This window comes from Uloborus diversus, chromosome 8, assembly GCF_026930045.1.
Source record: "Uloborus diversus isolate 005 chromosome 8, Udiv.v.3.1, whole genome shotgun sequence".
NCBI classification, from domain to species: Eukaryota; Metazoa; Arthropoda; class Arachnida; order Araneae; family Uloboridae; genus Uloborus; species Uloborus diversus.
In genome coordinates, this window is record NC_072738.1 from 149801493 (window position 1) to 149824789 (window position 23297).

The 23297-nt window shown below is 36.8% G+C and overlaps 1 protein-coding gene across 1 annotated transcript in view; it reads left to right on the forward strand.

Moving 5' to 3' along the window:
* LOC129227847 (organic cation transporter protein-like) overlaps window positions 1-21778 on the forward strand; it is a 41107-nt gene extending 19329 nt beyond the window's left edge. The window contains exons 3-10 of the mRNA XM_054862465.1: window positions 3174-3384; window positions 7699-7802; window positions 9992-10146; window positions 11424-11592; window positions 12409-12645; window positions 14018-14232; window positions 19182-19363; window positions 21635-21778. Coding sequence (XP_054718440.1) covers window positions 3174-3384; window positions 7699-7802; window positions 9992-10146; window positions 11424-11592; window positions 12409-12645; window positions 14018-14232; window positions 19182-19363; window positions 21635-21778 — 1417 coding nt within the window. The remainder of the gene's footprint in view (window positions 1-3173; window positions 3385-7698; window positions 7803-9991; window positions 10147-11423; window positions 11593-12408; window positions 12646-14017; window positions 14233-19181; window positions 19364-21634) is intronic.
* The last annotated feature ends 1519 nt before the right edge of the window (window positions 21779-23297 follow it).

The window sequence follows — 23297 nt, forward strand, 5'->3', positions numbered from 1 at the left end:
TCATTCTGCAAAGTTTGGAGTTCTGTTCAGGAAAATTATCATCATTGGACGAAATTTGGAGTTCCATTCGGCAAAATTATTATCATTCAGCGAATTATCATCATTCGGAAAAATTTGGAGTTCCATTCGGCAAATTAAGAATTTTCACCCTCCCAAAAATTTAAGTTCAGGGTGCCCATCCTTGTATAATTAAACAACTTTTCCTGACCGTAAACTACACCAGCGGTTTTCTAACTTTTTATACTTAACTTGCTGAAGTTAAAACTCATTAATGGGTTAAAAAATCCTATCATAATTTATATAAAATAGTTTTTGTGCACCAAAGCATACTTATCTATTATTTTATTGTAACGTGTTGAGTAAAACATTTGGAACATACACTCAAGAGTAAAAACATTATGACCGCCTGTCAATAACGAGTTGGCCCACCTTTGGCGCGCAACACAGCTTCAACCCGCATTGGTATCGATACCACAAATCCTTGGTAGATGGCCGGAGACAGATTGTACCAGATGTTTAAGCAATTGTTACGCAAATCCGAGATATTGCAAATTGGTGGTCTTTGAACTCTGAGCTGCCGTCCCATTACATCCCAAATGTGTTCTATCGGATTGAGATTTGGTGAGTTAGGCGGCCAGGACATTAACTGGAATTCAGCATCATGTTCCTCGCACCACTCCAACACAATTTTAGCCTTGTGACACGGGGCGTTGTCCTGTTGGAATATTCCATTTCCAGCTGGAAAAACAGAGGCCATGTAAATGGTGCAACTGGTCCGCAATGATGTTCAGATACCCTGTGGCATTCAGGGTCTGCTCTACCACAACCATGGGTCCCAGAGACGCCCAAGAGAACGTCCCCCAAAACAATTCCGCCACCACCGTCACAGTATGACCTACTGTACATTGAGGGAGCAACTGTTCGCCCGGAAGACGGCGTATCCTGACACGGCGATCGCCATGATGCATGATAAAACGTGATTCATCTGACCAGGAAACTCTCCCACTGATCCATGGATCAGTCGCGATGTCCCCGGGCCCAGCACAGGCGCAGTTGGCGGTGACGCTTGGTCAGCAAATGCAACATTCACATTGCGTCCGCACATCCGTCACCGACGTATACTTTTCTCCCTAAAACCAGTTTTCGGTCGGCGTTGCCATGACAGCAAGCCGTATTGTGCGGGACCCGTCAACGTGCCTAGAAGCCAGATATCTGACGGCTCTGACGTCCGTAGAATTGGGAGTCGCATTTCATTGGTCTCCACGAGATGAGCGTGGTCTCGCTATTGGGTGAGAGTATCGACATGTGCTTTACGCGCGTTCGAATGTATGAATGCTTCCCCCTGTTCGGAAAACGTAAGGGTGTCCGCTTGACGTGGCGAACGTGATGTGCGGACGCTGTTTGAATGTTGCAAAAGGCACACGAGTGGGACGTTTGCTGCGTAGCCCCATATCCAACAGTGTTCGCTGAACAGTGTGCTCTGATACTGTTCTACTTGGCTCTGCATTGTATTGGGATGTCAGCTGAGTCACTGTCTGGCTCCGGTTTTGCTTCACTACGCGAGACAGTCTCCGACGACCTTTTTCTTCGATAGCGTGTGGACGTCCAATACCATGTCGTCTACTGCTGGTTTCACCGTCATTTATCCAATTTGCATAAGTACTAACAACTGTAGGTCGCGAACAACCCACGAGTCGTGCATTTTCTGAAATACTTGTTCTAAGCCTTGAACCATTACAATCTGCCCTCTATCAAAGTCGTTTAGATCCGCAGCCTTTCCCATCACACACAGAAAAGTAAGTGAAAGAATGATTCTTTATTAGACTCTCCAGCAGCAGTTAAATACCACTTCCACCTGATCACGTGCCTTCCACGTCATCCAGGCGAGTTCATTGCAAAATGTAGGGGTGGTCATAATGTTTTGGCTCTTGAGTATTTAAGCACACTTGTGATATCATCTCTTTATCTCTTTCGTAGAAATATAACTTCAATATCTCTCTTTAACTATAAATCAATATAATATCTCAATATGATAGGGTACATCGACCAATGAATGAACACTTAGGCACGATTTCATTGTTTAAAAGCCCCAGTCCTTCGTGCCCCGGATGAAGTCTTAGCCAAGACCTTTCAGGCATATTCACAACAAAATTGTACATTTTAATGAATAAAATAAGATTATAAACAACGATAGCACTAGATATATAGGTTTTAAATATCTTTCCTTCCTTTACTATGTTTTCCCGCGTTACTTTGAAAAATTTTAAATAGATTCAAATTTTAATATGAGGTGTGGCTCTCGGGTGGAAAAAGGTTGTGCACCACTGCACTAGATAATGCTCTAAATGCGTTGGTTGTACACATACGTTTCAACAGATCTTCTGCCGGTAACCAACAGTGATCAGCACGCCGTCTCAATGTAGTACACGCAACCTCGGACAACGAGAAAGAAAAAAAGCGAGAAGAGCGTTCATGCTACTTTTTGTCACACACAAAACTACTACGTCATTTCTGTTACACGAAAAGCTGGCGGATTAGAATCAAAGCCTGAAAAAACGTATTAATGTATATGCTTTCGTTATAGTTTTGCTTCTTTATCATTAGATTCCTTTATGTCTGCTTACACGGTAGATTCATTTTGATAGGACACAATTTAGTGGATTTTTGAAGTAAGTTTACCGCCCTAAGCCTGGGCTAAGGCAGAAATACATAAACTACACCACCAGATCAGTTATTCCATCCGAGGACCGCAGTTTCGTGCTTTTTAGATTATTTCTATTCCGGGCTGATGAGTATTAAAAAGCACGAAACTGCAGTCCTCAGATGGAACAACTGAGCTGGCGGTGTAGTTTATGTATTTCTGCCTTATCCCTGGCTTAGGGCGGTAAACTTACTTCAAAAATACCTGCCTCGCCTTCAATCTTTGAGTTGAACCGCACCACTGCTGCGGTCACTCATCTGATGTGCTAATTTTACATTAGCTACCAGTTTGTTTGGTTCCCTTGGCTCCTTTAAGAGGTTTTCCGCCTCTAGCTCAGTCGCTTCCTATTCCGGGCTGATGAGTGCTAAAAAGCACGAAACTGCAGTCCTCAGATGGAATAACTGAGCTGGCGGTGTATTTTATGTATAATTTAGTGGAGTTTTTCATCAGCAAAACTGTAAAATTTTTCTAGGTGTGCTAGGCCAGACCACTTACTTCAGGTGGAAGTCGAAGAGTGGCGAAATTTCAGTGCGCCGCCTCCGGATCTAGGGCTGGATAGTCGATGTTACACAAAACCATACTGGCGCCTCCCGGACAACGCCAGCCTGGTCGAAAGCGACATACTGAAGTGCACTTCTTGGGAGTACAACAGCACATTCTACCAGTCTACCATTATAGATGAGGTGAGCTGAATCAATTAACCTAAATGTACGAGCAAGGACGGATACAGACTTTTTTAAGGGAGGGGCAATTTTAATTTTTACTACTTACTTTTTACTATGTAAACTGATTTTAAAATATTGATCACAAAGGTTTTCGACTTGAATTCCGAAACTGTTTCGGGGGATAGGGTCCCTAATCCAAACCTCCCTCCTCACAACATCAATGAAACTTGTCAAAATTTGCATTTTTTGAACTTCATTTTCGAAAAACTACCGGTGGAGAGTCCCTCAAGGGAGGGGCTATCGCCCCCACCGCCATTTCCTTGTATCCGTCCCTGTACGAGGATTGGAAGTTGTAACTTTAACTGTTTTAACAATTTATTTAGAATGAATTGTGATACATGCGACCGAGTTTTATGATCCTTTAAGACAACGTTTCTTATTTTGTCTTACAAGTGGAATCCTTTTGAATGTCGACTTTTTTCGTGGAACCCCTGCTTTTTCTTCAACAGTATAGTTTGCATGCAACATACAAGGGATGGTTTATTTTCAATATTTATTCATTTATACAGAAGCCTAACAGCTTCACATACATAAAGGATTACGTATAAAGCGCCTTGCTTCCGAACACACACAGGAAATATTTACACCACAATAAAAGGAAATAACATCCAGGGCACCGGCTGGAATCGAACACACGGCCTCTGGCTTAGAAAACAGAGCTTCTACCACAGAGCCACCTTTATTTTTTGACTTAAAAAAAGTAATTTAAAAATTAACACAAATTTCTCTTAACATATACTAATCGTTTCAAACGAAAATTTAAAGTTTTAATTTTAATGATATAAGTGGTACTTATTTTTACTATGGCAGTATATCTTTAATAAGAGGTTTTCTGGATGAAAATTTCATTCTCAGGTCTGATCCAGCACTAAGTCTATGGGGATATTTAGTTTAGTTGAGAATAAAAACGTAGTTGCAAATAGTAAAAATGCGAACAAGAAATTTCGTGACAATTTTAGAACATTCATCTTTTAAATTGCACCAGAATTTCACTGAATGGCATCATTTTAAATTTCTGGTGCGAAGAATGATCAAGTGTGAATTCAATAAAAGAGTCATATTTTAGAGCTGATATAATTGAAGGCCATACATTGACAATAAATGGCCTTGTAATCCACTATAAATATTTTCTCAGCCTTTCATTCGGAAAATACCCATTAAACACTTCACTCAAACCTTATTTTTTAAGTGACTAATTTGAATGTTTTGAAAAAAAAAGAAAGAAAAAAATGCAAGTTTCATGGAACCCTTGTGTAATCTTCATGGTAAGAGTGAGCTTGCCTGGAACACAGTTTGAGAAACGCACTTTAGGATAATCATCAGCATTGTGCACAACTTGTTTCCAACTATAGTCGAACTATACCAACCTATGTCGAAATCGTAGGACGCCTGTAGCAGCTCTACTATAGTCTGACCACGGATTGTATGGAAAGACAAGCATCCATTTTACAGCCGGAAATGGACGAAACTATTATTTTTTACCGATGTCAGCTTTTGCAGAAGTTGAGTCTCATTCAAATGAGCGGAATACCAGCATTAAATTTTTACTTTTCACCCTTATTCACATAGATTCGTCTTATCTAAACATTTGAAAATTCCATGCAATCCGTGGTTGGACAATAGTTCTGCTGATAGTCAAATGGAGCAATCTACTACCGCATGAATCCCTAACAAATCTGAAGGGAATGTGGTATGAAGGGGCTCATTCATAAATAAAAATCACAAAGCCATCTGTTGTTTATTAATCAAAACGATTGGGCCTGTGTTTGCACAAAAGAGTGTTTTCGAATCTTATGCCAATGTAATACACGATGAATCTACGCACATTTGAAACACTGAAATTTGAAAACATTCGAAGCTATCAATTTCGCTTCTCATTAATACATCACGAATTCATTGAATAATACTAGTGTCGATTCAAAAGTATGGTTCCCATCAATTTTACACATATATATCACTGTCTATTTTCGTTGAAATTTGCATCGTTGGAAAGAAACGTTTCTCTATTTTTATACATAATCGCCATCTTTTTCTGTGCATTATTGTCGACGGTGCCCTAAAACTTCTGTATCGAGTGTCACAGAATTCCACCGCCAGGGTGGAACATGACAGTCAACAAACCATTCCGTTCTTGATTGCAGTTCGGAGCTAGAGTTTAGTGATTACCACTTGTTTCCTAAGTTTAAGGAACACTTTGATAGCCAACGTTTCCGGGGCGATGACGAAGTCAAAAAAGGGGTGAAACGCTTTCTCAACGGATTAGCCGTGGAATTCTGTGACATTCGATACAGAAGTTAGGGAACCGTCGACAATAATGCAAAGAAAAAGATGGCAATTAATAATAAAAATAGTGAAACGTTTTTTCTTTCCAACGATGTAAATTTTAATGAGAATAGACAATGCTGCATATTGGTAAAATTGGTGGGAACCTTACTTTTGGATTAACCCACGTAATTAGGTTAAAAAGTCATTTGAGTTTAAGTATGATTGATTCACTAGTTGAAGAATAAATAGAGACATAACTAAGAAATCCATAAGGATTTATTAGCTATGCCTATAAAGTGAATGGTATAAAAAACTATGAAGTATATTTTAGCCTCTGTGTTTTGCGAAAGCATTTTCAGAATCCCTTAAAGTATGTGAAATAGTACTATGTCAATATAAATAAACATTGAAGCTGACAGATTCGTATATATTAATAGTCTGGTGAATATCAATATCGAGTTCTGAATAAAAAAACTGAACTCTTGTTGTTGTTGTCGTGTGCCAGCTAGGCTGGCAACTTGTGGTGCGCTGCTTCACTTTTCCAACTGTACCGTAATTTGGTGAGAAGTCCGACTTCTACAGTACACACATGCCACATGGAGCCGTTTATAGGGTAGGCAACCATTCACAGCACAGCACATTCACACAAAGAAAGGACAAGAGAGAGGAAGTACGTCCATTCTCGAGCCGGGATTCGAACCCGGACCTTCCTGTCGCAGTCAGACTTCTCTGACCACTAGACAAGGCAAAAAACTGAACTGGATCATAGAAAACGTTCCTTGTTAATGGTGGGAACTACGTAAAAAAAGATGGGACTACAAATTAGCACCTCTCCGTTTTCAAACCTAGTGCATTAGCCAGAGACGGGCAGGCAACCATTCTTCCATGTGGCACCACTATCGACGGATGCTATTACCGTGATAATTTTGACATTCAGTTTCCCACCAGATGGAGGCACCCGTGCTGTCACCATACATAACTGCTCTCGGAATTAACTCAACCGAGAGTTCCCTAGCCAAATATACACTCACGGGGTTTTGAGACGGGATGCTGAAAAATCATGCGATCTGGGTTCTAACAGTTTTCTGCATCTTGAAAATCCAGACTAGAGCCGGGTTTGAGCCCGCAATCATGGGCTTAAGAAGTCAACGCCTGAGTACTACACCACTCAGTCGGCACGTAAAAAAGTTGTATGTAAATATATTTTTCTCATAATGGTATTTTTGTATCAAAAAAATTGTATCGGGCATTCATTGAAAAAAAATTAAGCTTTTTTTTAGTTTTACTAGATATCAGGCTCGTCTAAATTTTCATGATGAAAACTGAAAAACTCTTTTTATTCAGAAACTAATAATGTTTCGAATGGCCGTGGTAGCCCGATCGGTAGAGTGTCGGATTCGGGGCCGGAGGGTCCAGAGTTCGAACCTCGATGGTCGAAGACCCACCGTCGTCATTAAAGGGGACTGGGCGACGTTAAATATGCTCGTGGTCTCAATGTCCTCCAAGTGAAACGATACCTCTGGGGGTGCTAATTTCAGGTAGCTATTAGCTCCTGGATTAGTTCAAAATTCTCATTAACTGTTGGATCCGGTGGTGGTGCTGCCATCTATCGGTATAAAAAATAATGGAGGCAAGGCACTTAGTATGCAGATCCCTCGACATAATACAGTTGTAGTCAGTTATGACTCGGAATCGAATGTTTCGAATAAAGAGCGTTAAATCTCTTTCTTGGCAGTTTATGAACTTGTTTTTTGCTGATTCAAGAGTTTTGCCTTCGTAAATTCCTCTATCTTACATAAATTTGTGCAAAAAAGAAATTGGTATTGATAGTTCAGCGATACCGTTCACATTTATTTTATGGTTTTTTATTATTTTTTTAAATTTATTATTATTATAATTATTATTTTAATTTTTGTTTTTCAAATTCAATTTCTTTTCTGGTTCCTTTAAATCATTTACTTTTTGTTGATTATTTTTTAAAATCCTACATGAATTTTTATGTTGCAGTGGGATTTGGTCTGTGACAGAGATTGGTTAATATCTTTCTCAATGTCCATATACAATGTAGGTTACCTCATTGCTGTGCTGGTCTTTGGACAACTCTCTGATAGGTATGAAACATTCTTCTTCAAAAAGAAAGCTTAAATAAAAAAAAATAATGACATTTTTCAAAAATCTGGTATATAAACCTGTACTTTGGAGCAACAGCACCCAATAATGTCAAAATATCAGTTTGCACTGAAAAATTCACTACTTCGTGGATAGATTTCTATCACAAATTAAATTTTGTCAAAATCTGACACTGCGGTAGTTGTTGTTTCAAGGTGTAGAAATATTTGACACATTTTTACTTTCTTTTTACAAAAAAGGAAGTATTGCATTCGGGAAAAAATTTTCACTCAAAAATCGACCTTAATTTCCATTTTACTCACTCCCGTATGAATGATGAGCTTTTTTTCGACTCGACCACTCGTGGATAAGTGCCTAAGAACGTACAGACATGCGAAATATCCATTTTGACGATTCTCGAGTTAATTACAACGAGTTTTCTCGTGACGTCTGTATGTACGTATGTATGTATGTATGTGCGTATGTATGTCGCATAACTCAAGAACGGTAAGTCCCAGAAAATTGAAATTTGGTACGTAGACTCCTAGTGGGATCTTGTTGAGCACCTCCCCTTTTGGTCGCATTCGGGTGTTTCTAAAGGGGTCTTTTGCACCTTTTTGGGGGGAAATCATTGTTAATTTTGATGTAAACTCAAGTGGTGCTATTATTTGGCGGGCACTTGGCGATATATCGCCAGGCTTTGGGTCACCAAGTTTTGTCGCTAACTTGGCGACAAATTTGGCGATTTTTTTTAACTGTTTCAATTTGACCATTGTTGGTGATATTTAGAGAGTAAACTATTGAGTCACATTAAAATTGCCAGTAATGGGGAAATGACATTAAATTGGAGTAAAAGGAAGTCATGTGACTCACACGTCAGCTCGTTATTCACAATCTATCGACATATGTTTCAACAACAGTTTTTACGTAATATTATTATTAAAATATAACTTTGATATAACTTTAATGGATGTTCAAACAGTATCAAGTTCATTACAGTAAAACATTTTGGATTTCATTTCGTTTTTACTGAACAAATAATAATGTTTCAGACATAAATATTTTTGCTTTTTACTTCATTCTGTTCTTATGCCAGGTGCAGTATAACTCCCGCATAAGTGCGGCGTCTAATCCCAAACATTAGGAGCGACGGGTTGCAGTTAAATGCTTTAGAAAACGAGCTGATGTGTGCATCACATGACTTCCTTTTACACCAATTTAATGTCATTTCCCCATTACTGGCAATTTTAATGTGACTCAATAGTTTACTCTCTAAATATCACCAACAGTGGTCAAATTGAAACCAGATTTTTAAAAAAAATCACCAAGTTGGCGACAAAACTTGGCAAACAAAAGACTGGCGATATATCGCCAAGTGTCCGCCAAATTATAACACCACTTGCGTTTACATCGAAATTAACAATGGTTTTCCCCCAAAAAAGGGCAAAAGACCGCTTTTGAAACACCTGAATGCAACCAAAAGGGCAGGTGCACAACTAGATCCCACTAGGAGTCTACGTACCAAATTTCAACTTTCTAGAACATACCGTTCTTGAGTCATGCGACATACATTCGCACATACATACATACGTACATACAGACGTCACGAGAAAACTCGTTGCAATTAACTCGGGAATCTTCAAAATGGATATTTCGCGGTTCTATACGTTCTTAGGCACTTTTCCACGTGTGGTCGAGTCGAAAAAAAACCTCAACATTCATTCGGGGGTGAGCAAAATGGAAATTAAGGCCGATTTTTGAGTGAAATTTTTTTCGCGAATACAATACTTCCTTTTTTGTAAAAGGAAGTAAAAATCTTTTAAAATGTTAATCATTTTTTCATATGGTTTTCCTTCAAGTAAATATGTTATATATTTATTATTAAGTAGCACAGCATGATTTGTTTTACTTTGGGTGCACCACGGGATTTTTTATACCACTGAAAAAAAAAGTGCGGCTTTACCTCACAAGCCGGTAGTCTTTATGCATTGATTTCATGAAAAACATTATTCCTAAACAGAAACTTAAAAAAAAAAATCACATTTTCAAATTACATATTTTTGGGCTTTAAAGTTGCTCCAAAGAACTCTGCTGTTTCAAGGAAAGTTATTTTGCGTACAAAAAATAATTTATATTTGTTGTCTGTCAGTGAACGTTTTAAAACACTATGTGTATATTTTATATCTTTCAGCATTGGACGAAAGCCTACATTGGTTTTTTCTTACGTGATGAACGTATCCGCTGGACTGCTATCAGCATTTGCGCCATCTTTTCCTATGTTTGCCATTTTGAGATTTTTTACCGCAGTTGGTGGAGCTGGATTCTATACTGTTTCTTTCGTTATACGTAAGCAAGGTTTTTGAAATTAGACACCAAACTTTTTTTATAATGTTAAAATTCATATTACTGAAGCAGAAACATGTATTGGGAGGAAAAATATTGTAACTGTTTTCATCATTAAGCGGAGACGGATCTTCGATTCTTACTACTGTCTGACCACGGATTGTATGGAAAGACAAACATCCGTTTTACAGCCGGAAATGTACGAATCTATTATTTTTTAGCGATGTCAGATTTTGCAGAAGCAGAGTCTCATTCCAATGAGCGGAATGCGCGCATCAAATTTTTACTTTTCTCCCTTATTCACATAGATTCGTCTTATCTGAATGTTTGAAAATTCCATGCAATCCGTGGTTGGACAGTAGCGGAGCAAATCTTGAATTTGCCGCCCTAACCCATCTTCCTACAAGTTTTTACAGTTTCAACGAAAAAAAACGCAGACATAGTGTAAATTTGACACTCCCTAAGAGTTGCCACCTGGGACAAGTTTTCTCTCCTTAGATCCGGCCCTAATCATAAGTTTTAGTGCATTAGCTGTTCCTAATTATTTTCTCACTTCTTCACCTTAATTAAGTTTTCCATTAAAACTGAAACCTCAAAAACTTTTCATCTTATTGTGCAACCTTAGATTTCCAAAATGAGAGATGGTCAGTTAGCACTTCAGAAGCAATTTTTAAGGGGAGTTGGTACCCTAAAAAATATTAATAATTTTTCAATTTTTATACATTCAAAATATTTAAATCAAGAGATTCAAAGCGACGTCAAATTCATGTTTCTATGTAGATTGAAAAGTAACCCAATTTTAATATTAATGGTGCAGAGATGCATTAAAATGTACATACAATTTTACTTTTAAACGCGATTTTCTCAAAACGTCTATTTTACAACCACATATTCCTTTTTCTAAAAATCTACCTATTACTTTGAAAATTTCACCACACTTTATTTATTTGTTTATAAGTATACGGAAGGGAAATTTTGCTTTCAGAGTCGTATATTTTCTTAAACAGCTGTTTCCATGGTCAGAAAGTTTTTTTTTTTCATATAAAAGGTTGCAATTGGTTAGAATTTAATAAAGTATGAAATGAACAGAACTTCCTAAAAGTTTCACTTCAGTAGACCATTAGATATCTGTTGAAAACTGAAAATTGTAAGTTTCTATCTGGGCTAACTTATTTACCTATTATTCTAACTTTCAGTAAATCAGTAGAACTTTTACCGCCTAATTAAGTATTTTATTGTGGTATAAAATTAATTATTAAAAATATATGTGTTCAATTCAGTGATGGAAATGGTGAGTCCTCGTTTTCGATCCATGGTTGGCGTGGCTATTAACTTCGGCTGGTGCTTAGCCTTCATCAGTTTGCCTGCAGTTGCTTGGATCATCAGAGACTGGTTTTGGTTGCAACTGGCCTTAACCTTACCAAAGCTACTCTTCATATCAGTCTTCTGGTCAGTACTAATCAATGTGATTTTTCACTCAAACCAATGGAGCCTAACCAACTGCCTGTTGGCCCTATAGAGCCGCGAAGCTGATTCATGTGGCCCGTTGTTACGAATTGTCCTTTGTTACGAATTGAAAACTTTGTTCTGTGCCAAATATACAGAAATTGGTTTCTAAAAAAAGGATGAAAACTTTATAATAATAAAATAAGCATTTAGTAAGGATAACAATGATTCTGGGTTTATTGTTTTCTTACCGTTTTTGTGTTCCGTTTTCCTGTGCTCTTGTCCGCGAGATTCAACATAATATCAGGTGTAGCTCTCGGGTAAAAAAAAGGTTAGGCACCATTGAGTTAAACCAGTGGTGCCCAATCTTTTTTTACCCGAGGGCCGCACCTCGTATTAAGATGAATCTCGCGGGCCAGAAGGCATATAAAATTTGAATACATTTGAATATTTTCTTTAGACAACATGGGACAACAAGGAAAAATAAAGAACATTACAAGTCAAGAATTCTCGTTAGCCTCACTACATGCTTATTTTCTGAATACGAAGTTTTCATCTGTGTTAAACCACTTTCTGGCAATTTTTTTTCCAAGTTTGTTACAATCAGCCTTAATACCGTATGAAAACAATCAGTCTTTTTGGAAGTTTCCAGAACATATTGTAGTTTCCGATTCGTAACATTGAACAGAACAATGGGCCACATGGATCAGCTTCGCGGAGTACATGTGGCTCGCGGACCGTAGGTTGCTCACCACTGACTTCAACCATTCCTGTGTTGGAAAGTTATACGGATCCAATCATTCAATGTTTCCCTTAAAGGGTGGTTCCCGAGTCACCCAGATGGCTGTTGATCCGCAATCACCGAGAAGCCTTCAAGCAAGTGGTTTTGAAGGCGGCCAGGAAGAATGGTGTTAACGAATCCTATGCCCAAGCAGAAGCTGAAAAGCTTCTCCTGCGTAGTGATGAGTTGAGACCTGAAGCTGTGTCTTCGACGGTTTTCGATCTCTTCAAGACACCAAGGCTGAGGAGAAACACTCTAGTCCTCTTCTATAATTGGTGAGTTTGCAGTTTATATATTTGTTCAGTGCTCACTACAAAAAGATGACAGTTATTTATAATAGCAGAGCAATTACCAAGATGACCACCGTCCGATTTCCAAAACCAACTTCGTCAAAGCCAATTAAACTATTTTATTGGTCCCTACAGTGGCCGCCGCTTATATGAATCACGTTTGTTCCAAACAGTTTTGATTCCACAAAGCGGCTGATTCAATAAAGCGGCTGGTTTAATAAAGCTGGATTTTGTTCTGTTTTTGAAAATTTGATTCATTAAAGCGGTTGGTTCAATTAACCACTGATTTCAAGTACCGGTATCCACTGTATTAGTAATTAAAATCGATTCTCTAAGAAGTTAATTTTAGTCCATGAAAAATAACTTAATGAAACTTCAAATCCGAGCATTCATAGCTTTTAACTTACTACAGTCCCTGTTTTAGTAGTAACATTAAAGTAAAACAATTTCATAAGATTGGTTAAGTGATAGGGTTATTCATCCTTGAGCGAGTGGTACTCATGCTTTAACAAGGAACCTCGTGATTTGGATCTGCATAACTATACATTCGTATTTGTGACTGCAGTCATCAAGAAAAAACATCGCTGAGAGTAGACTGTCAAAGTAGAGCATAATACTCTTTCGAAATGTAAAACTGTCCGTAAATTTTGTGGCAAAATATTATGACCTTCAAAGCTATTTAAAGTTACTACCATTACTAGTCATTGATAGTTAGAGTATTTATTTTCCTTGATGACTTAAAAAAAGTGATGCCGTTCAACCGCTCAGTCCTCTCTCCATATTTCTGTGTAGCAAAGTGGGAAAATATCTGAAAACACAGATACATTTTCAAAAGTGACGAATAGCAGCAACTCTGGGTCTAGCTAGGCTAGTACTAATCAATTTATAACTACCTAATGAAGATTAAAAAACCCTTGAAACTAATCACCCCATTGCAATTAACTGCTGTTTTCAATAAACTGTTCCGATGCTATTGAAATAGTAATTTTTCCGAACTTCAAGATCAGTTTGGGATTTCATAACCTTAAAACAATAGTCACTTGTCTTTGCCATCCGCGCAGAATTTTATTCCATCAACACAATTCATTTCAATAACCTGTCGTGGAAAGGTAAAACGCGGTATCTGCAAAATTTTCATTTGTCACTTTTTTGCATTTTGTCATCTGTTGTACTTCAGCTTTATTGCACAAGCTTGCTTATTATTTTCTTATTATTAGTAGGGAGTCCAAAACGCGTATTTTCAATTATCTCAAAGACTCATTTTTCCAGATACTGCTTTTTCACCTTCCCACGGCAGTAAATTTTAATCATTGGATCATGTCTCCTTATACAATGTTACTTTGTTGCTTCCAAAAAGGTTAGTTAATTCCTTCATCTACTTCGGCCTCTCGTACAACACGGAGAAGCTGAGCCTGAATCCCTACGTCAGTTTCTTCCTGTCGGGAGCGGTCGAATTTCCAGCATACCTCATCACCATGAAGGTCATCGGTTCATCTGGTAGAAGGAGACCCCTGGCCATCGCCATGATGGTCGCTGGAATAGCCTGTTTGCTTACTATACCAGTTCCATCTGGTAAGTTAAAGCAAAAATATATTTTCGTTTCAATCGCAAATGAGTGCTTGCCAGCTTCTTAATTTGAAAAACCTTAACCAGGGCCAGATTAAGGCATCGGCACATGGGGCACCAACATTTGGGGGGCACGAAATTTGCTGTCAAACTTTTAATTGGCGCTTAAAATTGGCAATTTTCAAATTGCACTATAGCAATAAGTAAATATTAAGTCTGAAAAAAAAATCCCCTTAAAATTTTAATCTCTTTTGCAAATCACAAAATCACTCCAAGTTTAGTTGTGATTTACATAGTTATATCATAGATAATTTTGATATTGGGAACTTCTTCCTTTAAAAATGCAATAAAATACTTTACATACCTAAAAATTCTTTATTATTATCTTTTTCCTGTCACACGTAATGGGAGATTATGTTTTACACTGCTTGGAAAACAATATTTTGTAAGTGTTGCCCTCCATTGTCAATACACTGATTCAATCGAACTCGGAAGTTTTGTTCAACTCTTTGGAGCATGTCAACCGGTATATTGGCTGTTTCGGCTCGTAGTTTTGGCTGTACCGCCAAATTTAGCATGGCTGTGTTAACACGTGAATAACAAAATATTTTGTAGATTCGCTTTATAGAATAAGTGGAGGGGGGAGCACAAAATAAATTTCGTGCCCAGTGTCTTCCAAAATCATAGTCGGGCCCTGACCTTTAGAATTCCACTGCTGATCAATCATTGGAATGATGTTCGATTTGGGTGTTACTCAGAGGGCATTCGAGTTGTATTTCAGTACATTTTTGTGGTTTGTTTCTTATTCAATGTGTGATCATGTAAACTTAAATGGGCATCAAAAAAGGTCATTTGCAAAACTTTCCGACTTATTTTTATTCATATAGTATTGGTTTTTGTCAAGTTAATTTTCGTGGCTTTCTACCTTGTCAACCCACTTCTTGTTCATTAGTCTTGTTCAGAAGGTACTTTTATGTCCCCCAAATTCCTCCTTTAACATCAGAAAAATTAGTGGGAAAACGGGTTAAAAAGTCTCAAAAAGTGGTTTTACTGAGCAATACAAAGAAGTTTACAAACTGCATTCTATGTAGGAACCCGGACTCCAGTAGGAAGCAGGAGGTTAATAGATCTGGTTAAAAAAAAAAAAAACTGGAATGCTGTGATAAGCGGTTTACAAAAGCAGGCAACAAGATCACCATACGCAAGCGTCACGCTTGTTCATTACAAATAAAGTAATGAGCCAAAAATACAAAAAAAAAAAAAAAAAAAAAATGATGAAACGATTTTTAACGGAATCAAGTGGGGTTACTAAGATTAGAAGCAAAACCCGTCGGGCCGTACTGGCTGGAAGTTGATTGGAGTATTTGAGGGACCACAAGAGCAGAAATTAACTGGAACCGATTAATAAATCCCCCCTCCAATTGAACCTAATTAATAAATATTCTTGATCAGGTCCATATTTTTTTGACGCTTGACCTTATTGGTGTTTTTGGAGACACGTTTATAAAAGTGGTTGGGTTTTTCAGAAAAAAACCAACGCACACACAAAAAAAAATAAATAAATAAAATAATAAAAAATAAAATAATAAATAAATAAAACGAAATTTAAAGCAACTGAACATTTACAAAATATATGACACTGAATTAATTTTGATTGACGTAGTGCCTGAGATTCTATGAGATTTAATGGGCACGCGAGTTTTTTACAGATTTTCCAGAATTTCTAAGATTTAAACACATTTAAACAGTGATGATATGAATCAGGGACTGCAATACTCACAAAATACAGTTATAAATGGGCAGAAGCAAAAAAAAAAAAAAAAACATTTATGAGAAGTTATGAATTTCAGAATTAAAGTAAACATATAATGGAAATATTTTTAGAGAAATATATTGAAATTTCAAAGGGGGGAAAAGCCAATTGTGGAACATAATAACTTTAGATCGAATATTCATATATGAGAAAGATATGTTCAACAATAATTGACTGCAGTGTTTGTATCGATAAGATCACATCTTGAAGTACTGTCGTTACGATTAGAAGGGAAGTTTATAAAATCATGAGTGTTGCATCCTCGTAAAAACTTCGTGGGTGAAATCATACCACCATATGCCAGAACTGTAAACTAAAAGGCAGTCTTTAAAAGCGTTATTGAAGTCCCAAAGTTAGTCCTGGGCCAGAAACTTACTCAAGGCTCCATCTCAACAGTAGAACTATCTGAAACTCATTGTGAATGTTACATACACTACAAATCTTCAGACACTTTTTAAACATGGACGCTGTCCCCTTTTTTAGAACATTTTGAAACAATTTCTGGAACAGTTTTCATAACACTTCTAAGAATACTTCTCATAACACTGGCTCATAACATGGACATGAGGGTGGTTCAAAAATTCATGTAAAAAAAAGTTTCTTTTAGATAACAGGACACCCCTAAATGTTTTTAGATTTGTGGATAGTAATATACTGGAAGAATTTTAGCTTCCTATTTCGACTGAAAGAGGGTGCTCAACCCCCTCCCCCAAACTTCATATGTATGGGGAAAGGGTTAACAAAGTACATTGAACTGAAAAAACAATGCTACACGTTATCATATACACTAGTAATATACATAGACATTGCAATAAAATAATTATTTACAAAAAAAAACCATCAGGGGAAATTAAATGTTTCTAAATTTGTAGCATTTTTTTTTGCAAAATTAAGGGGTCATTGAGCATCCTCTTAAAATTTGAGTAAGAAGCTAAAACTTTTGCAGCATAAAACTATTAGTAAGTCTTAAAAAATGGGGGGGGGGGGGGGGGGTCCTGGACTCTAGCGGAAAAAAAAGTTTTTTTGAACCATCCTAATGGACACGTGTCCCCTTTTTTTAGAACACTTTGAAGCAATTTCTGGAACAGTTTTCATAACACTTTTAAGAACCCTTTTCATAACACTTATTTGGTTTAGCACACTCTTCTACACTGTTGGGAGTGCATTTTAAAACATTTCTTGAATACTGACACACATCTCCATTTTCTGAACGCTTTGTAGAAATTTTGGAGCATTCAAGTCGCCCAGTTTTCAATCGGGGATTGCCGTTCTTTGCAAAGGCATTCACGGCGTCAACTGTTAATGATAATTCGCAACGCAACTTCTACTGATATCATAAAAGATTCTATTAACTAGTAGTCAAAGAAAGCTGATGAAGTTATATTTGTGAGGAAGAAAACAATGTTTTCACAAGTGTGCCCAAATGTATTTTCCAATCCCCGAAGATTTCCAATATTTGTAAAGCTTCATTGTCGCGTTTTTTCTGCAATCCTCTCGGAAATGTCTTGTTTGATTTTTTTCATCTTGTGTGCTTCTATCAAGAAGACCAAGACGTACTCGAGTCGAAAAATTCAGGAAAAACGGTTACTCTTTAAACCTGCCTATCTTTTTACAAAATAATTATTTAAATGTGAAGGTTTTTTCTAGTGTTTTTGGCTATACTATTAAAAGCATGTTAGTGTTAATGAAAACACTTGCTGAAAAATATTTTTAAACACTGCCTGAACTAAGATATAGTTTTTCGAGAACAAAACATTCGATATACAGTTAGGTACATTTTTTTCACAAACGACAAAAAATTTTACCCTGAAATTTTATATGAGGTAGTGAGAATCAAAACAGAGCATGTGGCAAAATTAAAAATTTGGAGATAACCAGTACAAATGATAGGTGAACCTCTCCTCTGTCTTGGGGTAAGAGATTGTACTAGTAGCCCTGGTAGGTGCTGCTGTACAGCATGATTTAGAAAAAAATTTCAATAAAAGCCTACCTAGGATCAGATCTTTAAACGCATTTTACTCGAAACTTAAAATGGTCCACTTGCATCCCTTTGCTTCTCACTGTCTCATATGTATCTTTAAAATAGTGCAAGTGATGTTGCTAACCACATTTTAATTTATTTTTACCAATTGAAATTTTTTTAAAAAATTCAGAGTTGAAATTCAAAAATGTTCGAAATTTTCATCATTAAAATGGGCTCTTAATATTCAACGAAATTTCTAAAACTTTTAGGTTTACTAGAAGCAGGTGGGTACTATAAACAATTGTGCCAAATTTCAAACATATACTAATATTAGAACTTCTGTAAAGTACCTAAGCATCAAAAAAGCACATTTCGAGAAAACTGGAGCGAACATTTTCGACCCTTGCAGTTTCCCTTGTGGTCACATGTTTTAATCTTCGTATTTTGCGGGTTTCTGTTGACCACAGAGGCGGATTCAGGGGAGGGTCAAAGGGTCAGCTGACCCCCCTGAGGCATGAATTTAACTAAATCTCTCTAAGTTAAGGTTTTTATCTAAACTTCAATTTTCAGATTCCAAAAAATAGTACCTACATGAAATCAATGTTAACCGTTTTTTGCTTGGTTCTATCTGCAAGGTATTTCTTCTCAGCATGTCATATTTAAAAGGGTTGATTGAGTCCGGTTACTGGGCTATTGCTCTTTTCAGATTTTTGTTCATTTACAAAAGAAAAATATATTCAAAGTTTACTACAATGTGTCCAACTTGCTTACCTAAAGAAATATGACTTCAACTGAAAATTTGAGAGAATATGATGTATGGCGCAAGTTGCATAAAATTTAGGGAAGGGGGGGGGGGGTAATTTAAAAGGACAGGAAATTTGATCTAATTTGGGAGGGGGCGGGGGCTCCGTATCATATGAGGAGATTTGCCATCTTCCTTGGGGAGGGATGGGGGCATCCCTGCATAACTTATACTTTTTTATGTTGGAGGTAAAACTCTGGCCATTGAAACTTGACCCCCCTTGCAAAAATTTCTGGATCCGCCCCTGGTTGACCAGAAACATAAAATTCATACATTTTTGGAAAGGGGGAAATCGTTTTTATTTTTTAAAATAAAAAATCGATTTTTTTGTTGATTTTTTCGTCCTGGTCCCCTCAAGCAAACTTCTTCCTTTTCAGATATGGTCGTCTTGAAAGCCTTCTTTCCCTTGGTGGGCAAATTTTGCATCACTGCAACCTTCGCTACGGGGTACGTGTATTCAGCTGAAATATTTCCCACCGTCGTCCGGAACGTTGGATTGGGAACTGGTTCTACAGTTGCCAGGATTGGATCCACACTAGCACCATTCATTCGAGAGTTGGTGAGCTTTCACATTACTTACTTTCAAGATGAAGCTTTTAGGTGTTATCGGAAAAACAAACATGTGCCCCAAACAGGATGAAAAATACTGAAATTGCTTGGCAGTGCGAGCGAACACCACACTGTTATATTAAGTAAATTACCTCCCATTTGCTAGGGCTAAAGCAGAAATTCATGAAATACACCGCCGGCTCAGTCATTTCCAGCCAAGGACTGCAGTTTCGTGCTTATTAGCACTCTTCAGCCCGACATAGGAAAGTGACTGAGCTGGAGATGGAAAACCTCTTAGAAGCCAAGAGTGCCAAACAAACTGGTAGCTAATATAAGAATTTGCACCGACCAGACGAGTGACCGAAGCAATGCTTCGGTTCAACTCGAAGATTAAAGGCAAGGCATGGTATATTCAGTAAATTACCACCCATTTGCTAGGGCTAACGCAGAAATTCATGAAATACACAAAATGCACACACATGATAAGCACGAAACTGCAGTCCTCGACGGGAAATGACTGAGCTGGTGGTGTATTTCATGAACCACACCGTTATTATATTTTGCTACAACTGAAAGCTCTCCCATGTATTTTTCTATTTATATAGCAGACCATTTAAATTGATGCATACATGAAGTTAACTGGAACATGTTGAATTTAACTTCCAATGCCCCTTTCTTTTCTGCATACAGTATTTTGCTCTCTCAAAAATACTAAATTCAGTAAAAATACTGAAAAATCACATATCTGGAGAAACCTTTAAATTTGTAAAAGTATTGTTGCAAGTTTGTTATTAAAAGCTACATCTTGCTATCGCTTTTTAAGATTTATACATGCAAAAGTAAAGCTTATCACAAGTGTGTGACACAACTCTCAGTTGTCCCTGAAATGCACTGTAAAAGAATTCCAAAATGTCACTTATTATTTCCGTGGAGCGTTTTGGGATTTCACAGGTTTTCATGTAATTCCTGTGAAAATCAAGTATTTTTGTCAAAAATTTTACTGAATTGCTACAAGTTTCACAAATATAGACTTCTCACTGGTGTGAAATATATTTTTAGCTACCAGTAAAGATTAACTGAATATATTTATTAAGTGTAACGACTTTAGGTCGATTGTGGCCAGTCCAGATTGACCAAGCGTCCAATCACAGAGAATAAATCTTTTAGTTCCGCAGCTTTACAAGAATTGCAGGCAAGTGGTAAGCGTGGTGCTTACTTGTAATTCTGTCTTCGCTTTGGCCATGGTTGCGATAATCCTTTTGGAGCTCTCCTGATAGAACATTCGAATGTTCTAAAATTCAGATTTAATGTGCAAAATTGATATAAAATTGCTTGCTGGCTTGTGTGATACTGACCTCTTCAGAAACCTATAAATTATAGTAACATACCAACTGCTCCAGCTCTCCGTCGACGAAGCAGTTTTGCTGCCCACCTCTTTACTGTTCAATACGTTACCTTTTTATATTGTTAAACGTTTGTTAATTTCCTTTTATTGTTGCTTAATGTACAGTTACATTAGTGCAAACCTACTAGTGAGACATTTACAAACAAAAACATTTAATGCATTAGCTGCATTTTGCGGTGGTTAAAATGTAGAGCATTTTATTTTTTCATCCTTGCTAATTATATATATATATATATATATATATATATATATATATATATATATATATATATAATAGCAAACGATCGAATGACACTGACGTCAACTGACGGTGTTGGTAAATTAAGTAAAATTAATCAATATATTCACACCCCTTTCAACAAAGTGATTTAAAACTTCTTTTTAACCGACTTCAAAAAAGGAGGTTATGTATTCGTCTGCGGCTTTTTATGTACGTTATCTGATTAATCGAAGACGCATGGATCGATCTGAAAAATTCTTTTTTTGTTTGAAAGGGTATACTTTCCAGATGGTCCCATGTTAATTCTGTCTGGATCTGATGAGGGGTCTCGGAGCAATATAAGAAACTTTAAATTTCATACGTTGCGGTACGTAGGCCAGCTTACGTCAGCTGAGAGATACCTCACAGGTCAGGTGGTTTTTCCGTGAACGGTGCATTTTCTCGACGGAGGGGTCTTGTCTTGAACAATATTTAATTCTCACTACATCGGGATGTATGATTTTCACGGCGCCGACTATTAATTTTAACAATAGTCTTAATAACGTATTTATTACTCATGTAGCAAATCAGTAAATCAAATGTATTTTGCTACGAAAATAGTTGAATTAATTTCATATATTTTTTCTGCTAATTAGTAACTTTATTTTACATTCCAGGGTTCCGGCACATTCACAAGTCTTCCAGATATACTTTATGCAGCCCTTTCCGTGTCGAGTGGTCTTTTGATCTTTCTGCTACCAGAAACTAATAATCAGCCTTTCGCTGATACACTGGAACAAGCAGAAAACATCGGAAAGTAAGTTAACCTTTGTGCTTAAAAACTAAATTGTTTCTTAAATCGATTGGCTTAAGCAAGGGGTCAACAAAATTTATTAGCCAAAGAACCATTTTTGAAAACTTCCTAAAACTCGCGGGCCAATACTCAGGTAGAGATAGCTCATCATATGAAAATGTATTTCAGAATCACCGTCATATTTGTAGATTAGAACCAATGGACGCATGCAGGGATCGCGCTAAGCATTCGCTACTGTACCAAATACCATAAAATTGTACATTCGGTGAAAAAAAAAAAAAACTGATTTGGCAAATTTATTGGCAAACAGAAAATTCTCCGAAATTTCTACAAAAAAAAAATCTCCCTGATTCTCAAAAGAATATCAAACATTCCAAAGGGTGAAAAAAAAATATAAATTAGTGTTTGAATTTTTTATTCTATAACATTATAATTTGCTCTCTAATTAAATATTTCTGCAGAAAAAATACATTAAAATTAGTTAAATTTAGTTTTTAACTACGACTTCTGAAGTTTGGCTAATTTACTGGCTAACAAATCGAAATCCTTAGCGTGGCCCCTCGGGCAGGTAATACTTGTATCTTTGTAACGTTCCTACCCTGATAAAATTTTTCATGAACTTTTAAGGTAAAATATCCTATCCATGTTGGCAGTGCTTTTACCGCAAAATCCTACTAAACATTAAATCATCAGTTCTCGTCCGCCAAAAGTCGGATTAATCAACACGAAAAAGAAAGAAATTTCCCCTCTGGCATCAGAAATAACACTCATTAATCAGTAGGTTAAAACACTAAATCATTGTTTCCAAATTAGTTTATTTCAGTAGCTAACTAAATCCATGACATGATTTTTTGCAAAATTAATCATTAGTTATTAATTCGTGAAAAAAAAATCACTCATTAAGTGTAAGAAGTGTTTTGCATAAGCTTATTTTGTCCCTTATTGACATAGGAATATTTTCCAATAACTTTTCCCTGTGTACCTACTCTTTAGTTTTTAAATGAGGATCTTGATTAGGGTGGGCCGAAAAACTCATTTTTTTATTTCGAAGTTGTAATAGCGCGGAAAAGTTGCGAATTATAAAGACAAAGGAAAAAAAGAATTATGGAAATCGATTGACATCTTCCGTTCGCGCATGGGGTCTAAAGTTTGACAAAATATGAAAAAAAATTCATTTTTGAGATTTTTTTAAAAACATTTTTAATTAGATGTTTTCTTAACGTAATAGTTTGTAACGTCTTTAAACAGAGCCTCAAAATATTGTGTTTAAATTTGGTTTCGATCAGCTAAAACCATTCGGTCACGCATGAGCCCCAAAATTTTCCAAATTAATGAAAAAGTTACATTTTTATGGGTTTTCGGTATTTGATGAATAATCAGTATTTAAATATAATAGACGAAGTATATTTTCAATCGAATTGAAAATGATATAGAAAAAAGAACTGTCAGGTTCAGTCAATGTTTTCCGGTAGCGCAGAGCCTTAAAAACTCGCCTGCGCAGACGTCGGACAGCAATCCAGACTATT